At 42.1% G+C, this 13,008-nt stretch overlaps 1 protein-coding gene across 2 annotated transcripts in view; it reads right to left on the bottom strand.

Moving 5' to 3' along the window:
- Positions 1-53: 53 nt before the first annotated feature.
- Positions 54-13,008, bottom strand: part of LOC128700006 (uncharacterized) — an 82,382-nt gene continuing 69,427 nt past the window's right edge. For both annotated transcript variants that reach the window (XM_053792891.2, XM_053792892.2), the window contains 5 exons: positions 12,365-12,543; positions 11,566-11,701; positions 4,438-4,590; positions 3,999-4,094; positions 54-188 (listed from right to left, as the gene is read on the bottom strand). In XM_053792891.2, the coding sequence (XP_053648866.2) occupies positions 138-188; positions 3,999-4,094; positions 4,438-4,590; positions 11,566-11,701; positions 12,365-12,543 (615 nt within the window). In that variant the 3' untranslated portion in view covers positions 54-137. The remainder of the gene's footprint in view (positions 189-3,998; positions 4,095-4,437; positions 4,591-11,565; positions 11,702-12,364; positions 12,544-13,008) is intronic.

Here is a 13,008-nt window from a genome sequence, read left to right on the forward strand (position 1 = left end):
CCATGATTATAATAAAGGAAAAAGAAAGTGCTGTACTAAATACATACTTCTGATTTTATTCGATGTTCAGAATACATCTTGATATGCAATAATATGTTATATAGGTTACTCTCACTTACAAGTCAGTAGGTAATGACTTAAGAGTCGGTAGGTAGAGCAGTATAACCAGCTTCTTCCAGTGCTTCATTCTGTTGCAACAAAAAAATGCTTTTGCTATTAACAGAAATAAGTGAAAAATAATCTAACATATCACGGATTGGTTGCTGAGGTGGTTTGGGCATTTAAAGAGAATGGAGCAGAATACGAAGATCAAGAAAGGAAGGAGAGGTAGGGATCATCCTAGGAAGTACTGGAGGGAGATGGGGGTAAAGGAGCTTTTGAGTGAAAGGGGCTCATGTGAGACTGTTACATCAGAATGTGTGAAGACTGATTATTATGCCTTGATTTTCTGTTGAAACTGATTAGCTGGACTTGAGTCCTGGAGGTGAAAGGAGAGGTGATGCTGCAGTTCAGGAAGTCATTTGAACTGTGATGTCTGTGCACATCTGGTAAAACAATTATTGAATGAGTGATGGTTAATGTGGTAATTTTTGGGGGGTCACCCTATCTTGATGGGAAAGGGCTGTGTAAAAAAACTTATACATCCAAAATACAGTACACTATACAACCCATTTAAAGGTTGTGCCCTGATTTCAGCAAAAGGCACCTGGTTACCTCCCATTCCTTAAGCACTATATAACCCACAGCTGTACAGCCCTTGTGGCTTAGTGCTTCTTTTTGATTATAATAATAATATATAACCCACAAGAGTTTAGTGCTGCCCAACAAATTAAATAATCTTGGATAAAACCTGATCAATCAGTGTTATATTCCCCATATGCTGTACAACTTAAGTTTATTACTTCCCTCTCCTTAAAGATGCCTTGATACTGGTGAACTGCATGACCTTTAGTTATGATGATGATGATGAAGGGCCCTTGACCCAGGGAATTATACCTATACTGTATTCTTTCCTTCTTGAGGTTAAACCCAAATGCCTCCCATTTCCCAAGCACTGCATGATCCCTATGGGTTTAGTGTTTCCCCTTAAATATAATAATAATAACAATAATAGGGCTTCCCCATGAGTAATAATTCTGCATGGATCAAACCTGAATATGATTCATTTCCCAGGAACATGTATGACACTATGGGTTTAACACTTTCCTTGAATCTAATAATAAACCTTATCCTCAGATCAAACCTGATTACCTCCCAGTACCCAGGCATTGTATGGTCCCTATGGGTTTAGCACTTCTCCACGAGTATAATAATAATCCCCTTGGGTCAAACCTATATGTAAAACCATTCCACAAGTATTGTATGATCCCTACAGGTTTAGTACTTTTCTGTGAATATAATAATAATAATCCAGTTTTAGCTAACCTAATAGTGTTTACATTATACTACATATTTTTGTTAGCAGGGTACTGCACCGAAAAACTTTTGTTTTATATCAGTGACATTATGCATTGCCAATAATGCATAATGACTGTAGAAAGGATGGGGCAAGGCAGATGTTGGAAGAGCAGCATATCTAGAAGACAGAATAATTAGAAGGAAACAAAGAACATGAGACTGGCAATCAAACCATGTAGAGCAACACAATCACTGAGCAATGGCAGTGCACTACAATAACTGTACAAAGGTAGGGTACACAATCTCTGAACAATGGCAGGCCCTTCATGAATGGGGATGGGGTGTTGACGCCTGTGATGAGCTCTCGAGCTTAGAAATTGGAGTCGTCATCACTGAACCTAAATGATTCCCATTTTTCAAGTGCAGTATGAACCCCTATGGTGTTAATGGTTACCAATGACTGTAATGCATAAATAGTATATGAAAATAGGCAATACACAATAAACATTAATTTATGAAAGGAATTTACTTAAATTTTTTGGCTTACATTCAGCAATGTACGTTGTTTGCATAATACAGTGGACCCCCGTATACCGTTGGCATCACATAACGTTAAATCCGCATACTGATACATTTTATCGCTAAGATTTTGCCTCGCATACCGCTAAAAAAAAAAAAAAAAGGTTATAAATGACCATAATTTTTAAAGGGGTGGACCGGTAAGCCAGCGGAAGGCCTCGGTCAGATGACCAAAAGCTCCAAAGGCGGGTCATCATCTGACTAAGACCCGCGTCAGGAAACATTTGTCCTGTTTCCTGACGAACCTTACCTAACCTAACCTAACCGCTAAAAAACCCACTCAACGCTATTCGTCAGAGACGCGTCTAATGTGCGGCCTGAGCCAGCCTCACATGTTCCGACGGTGGCATTGTTTACCAGCCAGCCTCAGCGGTAACATCCAAGCATACAATCGGAACATTTCGTATTATTACAGTGTTTTTGGTGATTTTATCTGCAAAATAAGTGACCATGGGCCCCAAGAAAGCTTCTAGTGCCAACCCTGTGGTAAAAAGGGTGAGAAATATTATCGAAATACTGTGGTACCATGGTCAACTGCTGATGCTGCTGCTGCTGTAGCAATGTCAGCTGCTGCTGCTGCTGTAGCACCGTCAGCTGCTGCTGCTGCTGTACCACCGTCAGCTGCTGCTGCTGCTGTAGTACCGTCTGCTGCTGCTGCTGCTGTAGCACCGTCTGCTACTGCTGTAGCACTGTCAGCTGCTGCTGCTGCACTGTCAGCTGCTGCTGCTGCTGTATCACCATCAGCTGCTGCTGCTGCTGTACCACCGTCAGCTGCTGCTGCTGTTGTAGCACCGTCTGCTGCTGCTGTAGCACTGTCAGCTGCTGCTGTAGCACTGTCAGCTGCTGCTGTAGCACTGTCTGCTGCTGCTGCTGTAGCACTGTCAGCTGCTGCTGCTGCTGCTGCTGCTGTAGCACTGTCAGCTGCTGCTGCTGTAGCACTGTCAGCTGCTGCTGCTGCTGCTGTAGCACCGTTGTTGGTGTGGCTTATTGAGAATACCAAGAAACAATTAACCCCAGAGGGTTCGCCACCCAGGATAACCCAAAAAAGTCAGTGTCATCGAAGACTGTCTAACTTATTTCCATTGGGGTCCTTAATCTTGTCTCCCAGGATGCAACCCACACCAGTCGACTAACACCCAGGTGAACAGGGAAAAATGCCGGAATTAGTGCTCATATATGTGAATTTAAAGCCAGCAAAGGTTGGTTTGAGAGATTTAAGAATCGTAGTGGCATACACAGTGTGATAAGGCCTGTTCTGGAAGAAAATGCCAAACAGGACCTACAGTACTCAGGAGGAAAAGGCACTCCCAGGACACAGTGTCTCATCAGTCATTGCTGCATCTTCAATAAAGGTAAGTGTCATTTATTCTTCATTTAGTAGAGTAGTACATGCACAATATATATTGTGCATGTACTACTCTACTATTGTGCATGTATCCTTCTCTTTGTGTGTAGGAAAATGTATATTTCATGTGGTAAAATTTTTTTTTTCATACTTTTGGGTGTCTTGCACGGATTAATTTGATTTCCATTATTTCTTATGGGGAAAATTCATTCGCGTAACGATAATTTCGCATAACAACGAGCTCTCAGGAACAGATTAATATCGTTATGCGGGGGTCCACTGTACAATGTTCTAAAATGTAATCCCTTCAAGGGAGATTCCTTGATGCTGGTGAGGGGCTCTTGATCTAGGGAATTGAATCTGTGCTCCAGTTCCCTGAATTGAGCCTGAATACCTTCCATCCCCCCCCCCACAGGTGCTGTATAATCCCTATGGGTTTAGTGCTCCCCCATAATCTAAAATGTAATTTATTTCATTAGTTTCTTCTCCTTTCATATATCTTTACCTTCAAGGGAGTGCCTTGATACCAGTAAAGGGTTACTAATCTAAGGAATAGGTGCTTCAATCCCTTTTTTCCAGTCAAACTTTATGTACTTTCAATTCCCCAAATGCTATACTGTATGTCCCCTACGAGTTCAGCACTTCCCCATGCGTGTAATAATGATAATATACTAACCATAGCGTTGAAAAATACTGCGTTTGCTGCTTGCTCAAAGACTTCTCTTTCTTGGTCTTTGTTTCCCCTGGACTTGTTCATGCTCTTTTTGTAAAACTGTAATGAAGAAAGTAATGTTACCAAGGAAGGAAAGAGACGAAAGGAGAGTTATATTTTTGCCCATGGAGAATGTTCCCATCTTGCTAGTGAAGGTCACTTGAACCAAAGAACTGGAACTATCCTTCCCTTGTATCAAAGCTGTTCACCTCCCATAAAAGCAGTAATGCTAATCTTCATAAAATTTGAACTATTATGAAGGCTTTTGATCCTTGGAAATGAGTTACCCTTTCCCTCCTGGATCAAACTTGATTACCTCCTATTCCCTAAGTGCTCTATGATCCCTGTGAGTTTAGTGTTTACCTATGGTTACAATGCTGCAATAATAAGTGTTGACACTTACCTCATCCACAGTCCTTGGGAAAGTTTTTATTAGTCCAGCTGAGCACTGTGATCTCTGGCCCACAGCATCCATCATTTTTTCCAGTTGACATTCTTTAATATCCAGAATGTTGAGGTGGCCATCACATGTCTTTATCTCGATGGATGCTCCGTCCTACAGGAAAAGAAGTGAATCAAAAACTTAGGCAAGCATACATCATGTGCAATTGTCATTAACTGTACAGTAAATTGTAACTGTCAATAATTGTATACAGGGGATCCCAGGTTTACAGTGCTTCGCTTCGCAGAGTTTCACTGATACCCGAAACTCTCTCCAGGTAAACTCCAGGTATACCATTTCTTCATTTATTCAGACTTCCTACAATAAATATATTCACCACTCATTAAAAGCTAAGGACAAAAATATTTTAAGGTAAGTACTGTGTGTACTGTATATGCATTTGGGAGACAGTAATGGTGAAGCTGGAGGTGCTGTCCTGGGAGACAGTAATGGTGAAGCTGGAGGTGCTGTCCTGGGAGACAGTAATGGTGAAGCTGGAGGTGCTGTCCTGGGAGACAGTAATGGTGAAGCGGGAGGTGCTGTCCTGGGAGACAGTAATGGTGAAGCTGGAGATTTTGTCCAGGTAGTCAGGAATTTTATGCAGGAAGGAATACATATAAATGACCTCATAGGGGACAGGAGCCGTGGTGGGGAAACAAGTGTAGTCAAAGATAAGATAAAACCAATATTGCAAACTAGAAATACCACAGGAAATAGCAAACAAGAGGACTCCACTAGCAACAGTGAGAATATATTACCAAAAACAACTGGTGGGAGCTCCATTGTTGGTGCTAGGGAGGATAGAAGTAAGACAGGGAAGTATGCACCAACAGGGAATACAGTCGCAGAAACCCAAGGCAAACGGAAACCAAGCCTGTGCACATACTATGCACTTGGTATCTGCAGGCATGGGAAATCTGGAAAAACAGACGGGACATGCAACTATGACCACCCTAGAAAATGCCGTGCCCATATGACAACAGGAAAATGCAAACTCCCTTCCTGTAAGCTTTTTCACCCTGAAATGTGTACCTCTTCAGTACAGGAAAGACTGTGCTATAACTTAAATTGCCAGGCACACCATCTAAAGGGGACAAAAAGATACAAAACATCCAGGCCATGGGAAAACCTGGGTAGCCGCAGCCACTCAAGAGGGAGAGGTTTTTTAGTGCCAGGAAGGAAAAAAAAACTGGCAGGAAATGGCAGAAATCGTACACCAAATCCAGTCATTCCTGGAGTGGAATCACAGTCGATGGCCTCCACTCCAAACCAACAGATACAGATACTAATGCCGGAAAAAAAATCCCCCCCCCAGTACCAACAATACCACCAGTCCGATGACATTCTTCTTTGCAAATATACAGGGTCTAAAGCCAGCAACAAACAACAAAATACCTTTCATCCGTGGACTGCTTGCAGAGGCAAAGGCAATGTTCGCGGCTTTCACTGAGACCCACATAAAGGATCACTTGGACAACGAAATATGGATCCCAGGTTACAACCTATACAGATGTGACAGAGTGAACAGGCAAAAGGGGGGGGGGGGGTTGGCCTGTACATTGCAGAGTCACTTGTTTGCACAGAACTGCTTAATGCCTCAAATGATGTAGTGGAAGTTTTAGCAGTAAAGATCGAGAACCAAAACCTAGTCATTGTGGTAGTCTACAAGCCTCCGGATGCAACATCCCAGCAATTCCAGGAACAGCTGTTAAAAATTGACCACTGTCTGGAAAATCTTCCAGCTCCTGCACCCAACATCTTGCTCCTGGGGGATTTCAACTTAAGGCACTTAAAATGGAGGAATATAGCAAATAATATTGTTGCAGTAATAACACCAGGAGGCAGCTCTGATGAAAACTCACACTCACACGAGCTTTTAAATCTCTGCACAAAATTCAATTTAAACCAGCAAATAATAGAGCCTACTAGACTGGAGAATACACCAGACCTCATCTTCACTAACAATGATGATCTGATAAGAAATGTCACCATATCAAAAACAATATACTCAGATCACAACATAATTGAGGTTCAGACATGTATGCGTGGAGCCCCAGACCGACATAATGAGATTAGTCACGAGGGAGCATTCACCAAATTCAACTTCAATAACAAAAACATAAAGTGGGACCAAGTAAACCAAGTCCTAACTGATATAAGCTGGGAAGATATACTAAGCAACACAGACCCCAACTTATGCCTAGAACAGATTAACTTGGTGGCACTCGATGTATGCACAAGGCTTATTCCTCTAAGAAAAAGGAGGAGTAGATGTAAAATAGAAAGAGACAGGCGCTCCCATTACAGGCGACGGAAAAGAATAACAAAGCGGCTAAAAGAGGTCAATATATCTGAAATGCGTAGGGAGACACTGGTCAGAGAAATAGCAAGCATCGAACTTAAGCTAAAGGAATCTTATAGGAGTCAGGAATCGCGGGAAGAACTAAAAGCCATAAATGAAATCGAAAGAAACCCAAAGTATTTCTTCTCCTATGCCAAATCAAAGTCGAGAACAACGTCCAGTATTGGGCCCCTACTTAAACAAGATGGGTCCTACACAGATGACAGCAAGGAAATGAGTGAGCTACTCAAGTCCCAATATGACTCAGTTTTTAGCAAGCCGCTAACCAGACTGAGAATCGAAGATCAAAATGAATTTTTTATGAGAGAGCCACAGAATTTGGTTAACACAAACCTATCTGATGTTATCCTGACGCCAAATGACTTCGAACAGGCGATAAATGACATGCCCATGCACTCTGCCCCAGGGCCAGACTCATGGAACTCCGTGTTCATCAAGAACTGCAAGAAGCCCCTAGCACGAGCCTTTTCCATCCTATGGAGAGGGAGCATGGACACGGGGGTCGTCCCACAGTTACTAAAAACAACAGACATAGCCCCACTCCACAAAGGGGGCAGTAAAGCAACAGCAAAGAACTACAGACCGATAGCACTAACATCCCATATCATAAAAATCTTTGAAAGGGTCCTAAGAAGCAAGATCACCACCCATCTAGAAACCCATCAGTTACACAACCCAGGGCAACATGGGTTTAGAACAGGTCGCTCCTGTCCAACTATTGGATCACTACGACAAGGTCCTAAATGCACTAGAAGACAAAAAGAATGCACATGTAATATATACAGACTTTGCAAAAGCCTTCGACAAGTGTGACCATGGCGTAATAGTGCACAAAATGCGTGCTAAAGGAATAACAGGAAAAGTCGGTCGATGGATCTATAATTTCCTCACTAACAGAACACAGAGAGTAGTCGTCAACAGAGTAAAGTCCGAGGCAGCTACGGTGAAAAGCTCTGTTCCACAAGGCACAGTACTCGCTCCCATCTTGTTCCTCATCCTCATATCCGACATAGACAAGGATGTCAGCCACAGCACCGTGTCTTCCTTTGCAGATGACACCCGAATCTGCATGACAGTGTCTTCCATTGCAGACACTGCAAGGCTCCAGGTGGACATCAACCAAATCTTTCAGTGGACTGCAGAAAACAATATGAAGTTCAATGATGAGAAATTTCAATTACTCAGATATGGTAAACACGAGGAAATTAAATCTTCATCAGAGTACAAAAAAATTCTGGCCACAAAACAGAGCGAAACACCAACGTCAAAGACCTGGGAGTGATCATGTCGGAGGATCTCACCTTCAAGGACCATAACATTGTATCAATCGCATCTGCTAGAAAAATGACAGGATGGATAATGAGAACCTTCAAAACTAGGGAGGCCAAGCCCATGATGACACTCTTCAGGTCACTTGTTCTATCTAGGCTGGAATATTGCTGCACACTAATAGCACCTTTCAGGGCAGGTGAAATTGCTGACCTAGAAAATGTACAGAGAACCTTCACGGCGCGCATAACGGAGATAAAACACCTCAATTACTGGGAGCGCTTGAGGTTCCTAAACCTGTATTCCCTGGAATGCAGGCGGGAGAGATACATGATTATATACACCTGGAAAATCCTAGAGGGACTAGTACCGAACTTGCACACGAAAATCACTCACTACGAAAGCAAAAGACTTGGCAGACGATGCAACATCCCCCCAATAAAAAGCAGGGGTGTCACTAGCACGTTAAGAGACCATACAATAAGTGTCAGGGGCCCGAGACTGTTCAACTGCCTCCCAGCATACATAAGGGGGATTACCGACAGACCCCTGGCAGTCTTCAAGCTGGCACTGGACAAGCACCTAAAGTCGGTTCCTGACCAGTCGGGCTGTGGCTCGTACGTTGGTTTGCATGCAGCCAGCAGTAACAGCCTGGTTGATTAGGTTCTGATCCACCAGGAGGCCTGGTCACAGACCGGGCCGTGGGGGCATTGACCCCCGGAACTCTCTCCAGGTAAACTCCAGATATTGATCATAATATATGATAGTATAAACATGTTATCAGGCTTTTATATGGATTTGAAAGTGAAAAAATGCTATGATACACTTTACAGTGAAATTTCACTTTACAGCAGTAGCCTGGAACCTAACCTGCTGTGTAAGTGTGGCCCTCCTGTATGGGGGTCCAGGAGAGAAATTATGTACAGCGTATACCTGGAGTATACTTGGAAAGAGTTCCGGGGGTCAACGCTTGTGGCCTGGTCTGTGACCAGGCCTCATGGCAGACCAGGGCCTGATCAACTAGGCTGTTACTGCTACTGTTACTGTTAGTGTATAAAGATTTGGGAGAGAAATTAGGGATCTAATGCTTTATTTTTACCCCTCAAAAAATTCTCTTTAGGGAAACTCTTGATCCAAAGGATTAGACCTACCTTTCTTTCCATGGTTTGAATCTAATTTCTTCACAGGCACTGTATGATCCTCAAAGATTTAGTGCCTTCCCCAATTAACTTAATAATAAATAACCCCTCAAGGTTCCAAGATGCTGGAGAGAGGCTTTTGATCCAAAGAAATGAACCTATCTTCGCCTTCCTTTGATAATTCTAGACTGCCTTCCATCACCCAGGTGCTGTATGAACCCCACGGGTTGGACGCTTTTTCCTAATTGTAATAATTCCTTGTACATGCACTAGTAGAATTTTTTTTTTCAACAAGTCGGCCGTCTCCCAGAGGCAGGGTGACCCAAAAAAGAAAGAAAATCCCCAAAAAGAAAATACTTTCATCATCATTCAACACTTTCACCACACTCACACATCACTGCTTTTGCAGAGGTGCTCAGAATACAACAGTTTAGAAGCATATACGTATAAAGATACACAACATATCCCTCCAAACTGCCAATATCCCAAACCCCTCCTTTAAAGTGCAGGCATTGTACTTCCCATTTCCAGGACTCAAGTCTGACTATATGAAAATAACCGGTTTCCCTGAATCCCTTCACTAAATATTACCCTGCTCACACTCCAACTAATAATAGACTAAATTTTCTTCTTCTTATTCTTTTTAGTAATCTTTACAGGAAAAGGGGTTACTAGCCCATTGTTCCCGGCATTTTAGTTGACTTTTACAACACGAATGGCTTAAATAACAAAAAAGGCACAATACCGTGACTGGAACGATACACAAATAACCCGCACATAAAAGAGAGAAGCTTACGACGACGCATGGCTTACGGAGGAAAGATTCTTATTCCACTTCCCCATGGATATATAAGGAAAAGTAATAAGACCAAGAACTATTAAGATAAAATCAAAGAAAACTCAGATGAGTGTGTATAAATAAACGTGTACATGTATATGTAGTGTGACCTAACGTGTACATGTATGTGTAGTGTGATCTAAGTGTAAGTAGAAGTAGCAAGACATGCCTGTAATCTTGCATATTTATGAGACAGACAAAAGACACCAGCAATCCTACCATCATGTAAAACAATCACAGGCTTTCGTTTTACACTCACTTGGCAGGACGGTAGTACCTCCCTGGATGGTTGCTGTCTACCAACCTACTACTAGTAGAAATAAAGATTATTATTACTATCATAAGTGTGTGAGCTGAGTGCACTAACAACCGGGTTCATGTATTTTACCCTTTCATGATTCGATACAGCTCTATATGATTCATGTGCCACGATTATATGACAGGATCAAACCTTCACTATTCCATACATTGAAGGATCCCAATGGAAATAAGTTACTTTGACTTTTATGGGTTATCCTAGGTAATTTACATATGCTACTATGTATGATAATTTATGTAAATGTATTTATGTGTACCTGTACCTGAATAAACTTACTCACATTTAGTGCTTCTGAAAATACAAACTACAGTTAAGAAGGGAGAAGGTGTCTTGAAAAAAGTGAATATTTCTCTTCCATGGAACAAACCTTATTACCTCCCATTCACTAAGGTGTAGGACCCATACAGACTTTCACTTGTTAAATACAATAATAATAATCACGCGTATTCCACCATGACCTCTCTCCCAGTGAACGGTAATGATATATTAAAGATGGAACACCAACCCTTTAAGGGAGGTTCCTTGACGCCAGCAAAGGGCTCTTGATCCAATGAACTGGACCTATCATTCCCCTTGTTTAGAAAGTAACTGCCTCCCATTGCCTAGGTTCTGAATGGGTTTGGATCCTCCCCCCCCCTCCATGCAATAATAAAATGGAACACCAACAATAGTCTTTTTTTTTTTTTTTTAATTCGCCGGTACTCTCCCGGCCCGGGTCTTTTCTAAGTAGTGGTGACCCGGCCTTGGCTCCCTATCTGGGGAGTATCTCGAGACCTAAGTCTCCCATGGGAGGAGGTACAAGTACCCCCTCATCTTTGGGACCAACTGTCCCCAAGCCTAGCCACAGTCCCCGCCTCACGGGACTCGTAGGGAGAATTATTATTATTATAATCAAGGGGGAAGCGCTAAACCCAGGAGGATTATACAGCGCCTGGGGGTAGGGAGAAGCTAAGCCTCTGGTCTGCCATCTGCCCCGCCCTTCCGTAATACTAGGTTCTGTACGACCCCTACAGGTTTAGCGCTCCGCAATGAATATACTCTCGTAACTGCTGTGACTCATATGGGTTTGAGGCTTCTTTTTTTTAATATAGTGACAGTACTACTAGCAGTAGTGATTTCAAATAGATAAACACAAGGATACAAAATATGAAAGAGAACTTACAATAGGCTTGAGGGATGACTTGTTCTTAGCGATGACCTGGTGTGCTGGAGGCAGTTCATTAAGCATTGAGAGAAGCAGAGCATCGGGGTGACCAGAAAATAGTGGTAGCCAGTGGAGACCATTTTTCACTGCATCCCTGCAGGGTTAAGTAAGTTTAATTAGGTACAGGTGTACATAAATACAGTTATACATATTATCATGCGTAAGTAAAATGTGTAAATTACTTAGGATAACCCCAAAAAAGTCAAAGTGACTTATTTCCATTTGGGTCTGGGTTGTAAGAACCCCAATGAAAATAAGCCACGTTGACTTTTTCCGGTTATCCTATGTAATTTATACGTGTTACTGTGTATGATAATTGTACTTATGTGTACCTGTACGTATATAAACTTACAGATATACATGATAATTGTACTTATGTGTATCTGTACCTATATAAACTTACAGTTACACATGTATGATAATTGTACCTATATGTACCTGTACCTAAATAAAATTACTTACTACCAATTATGAATTACAAACATTATTTCCCTGAAATCTACATACTGCTCATCAAAAAAAGCAGGGTTCATATTGCAATTTTTAACGACTAGCACCCTCAAGGTTTCTTGATGTTGGAAAGGGGCGCTTGATCCATGGAATTGGACTTGTCCTCTCCTTCCTTGGATCGAACCCGACAGCCTTCCATCCCTCCCAGACCCCAGGCACTGTATGATGCATAAGGGATCAGCACTTGTCTATGAATATAATTGAAGTACAAAGCAATATTTGTAACAAAATAAATTGTGTCACAGACTTGTCGAAAATCTGAGTGCAAGTCCAAGCAAGTGGCTTGTTGTAGTCGAAGATGAGTGGTTGCTTGTCACTGGTAGTGACGGTGCCAGGTGAAGTGCCATCCCCTGGCCTGTACTTGGGAGAGAACCCAAACATCTGCACCAGCAGGATGGACCGCTCATCGTAGTGTGGGTGCAGAGTCTGTAGAAACAAAGATAATTTTATTTGGATCATTAACCTAGGATTATAAATATTAACACAAGATTATAATTATCAAGCCGGGATAACCTAAGAAAGCCAATCACTGTGGCTTACTTTTTCAGGGGCTCTTAAGTTTTCTTTCCCAGTGTGCTAACACCCAGGTACCTACTTACTGCCAGTCAAAAAGGGCATCAGGTGTAGTTTAACTTGCCTAATGTCTGCCCTCGTCCCAGTATTGGATATGAATCTTCTTGTGAGTCGGTGGCACCACAAACCTGAGATGTAAATTTGTCTTGCTCTAGCTCATTACCTTTGTAACTTGCTCAGCTATCAAAACTTTGGGGTCCAGTCCCTGGACCAATTATGTACCTCTGTAATCTTTTGACTACCACTTACAGGATGGGTGTGGTGTGCATAATAAACATATTAAACTAAACTCTTATGAAACGTGGTGTTGGTTCATCT

The sequence above is a fragment of the Cherax quadricarinatus genome, chromosome 64, assembly GCF_038502225.1.
Source record: "Cherax quadricarinatus isolate ZL_2023a chromosome 64, ASM3850222v1, whole genome shotgun sequence".
In the NCBI taxonomy this organism is placed as follows: Eukaryota; Metazoa; Arthropoda; class Malacostraca; order Decapoda; family Parastacidae; genus Cherax; species Cherax quadricarinatus.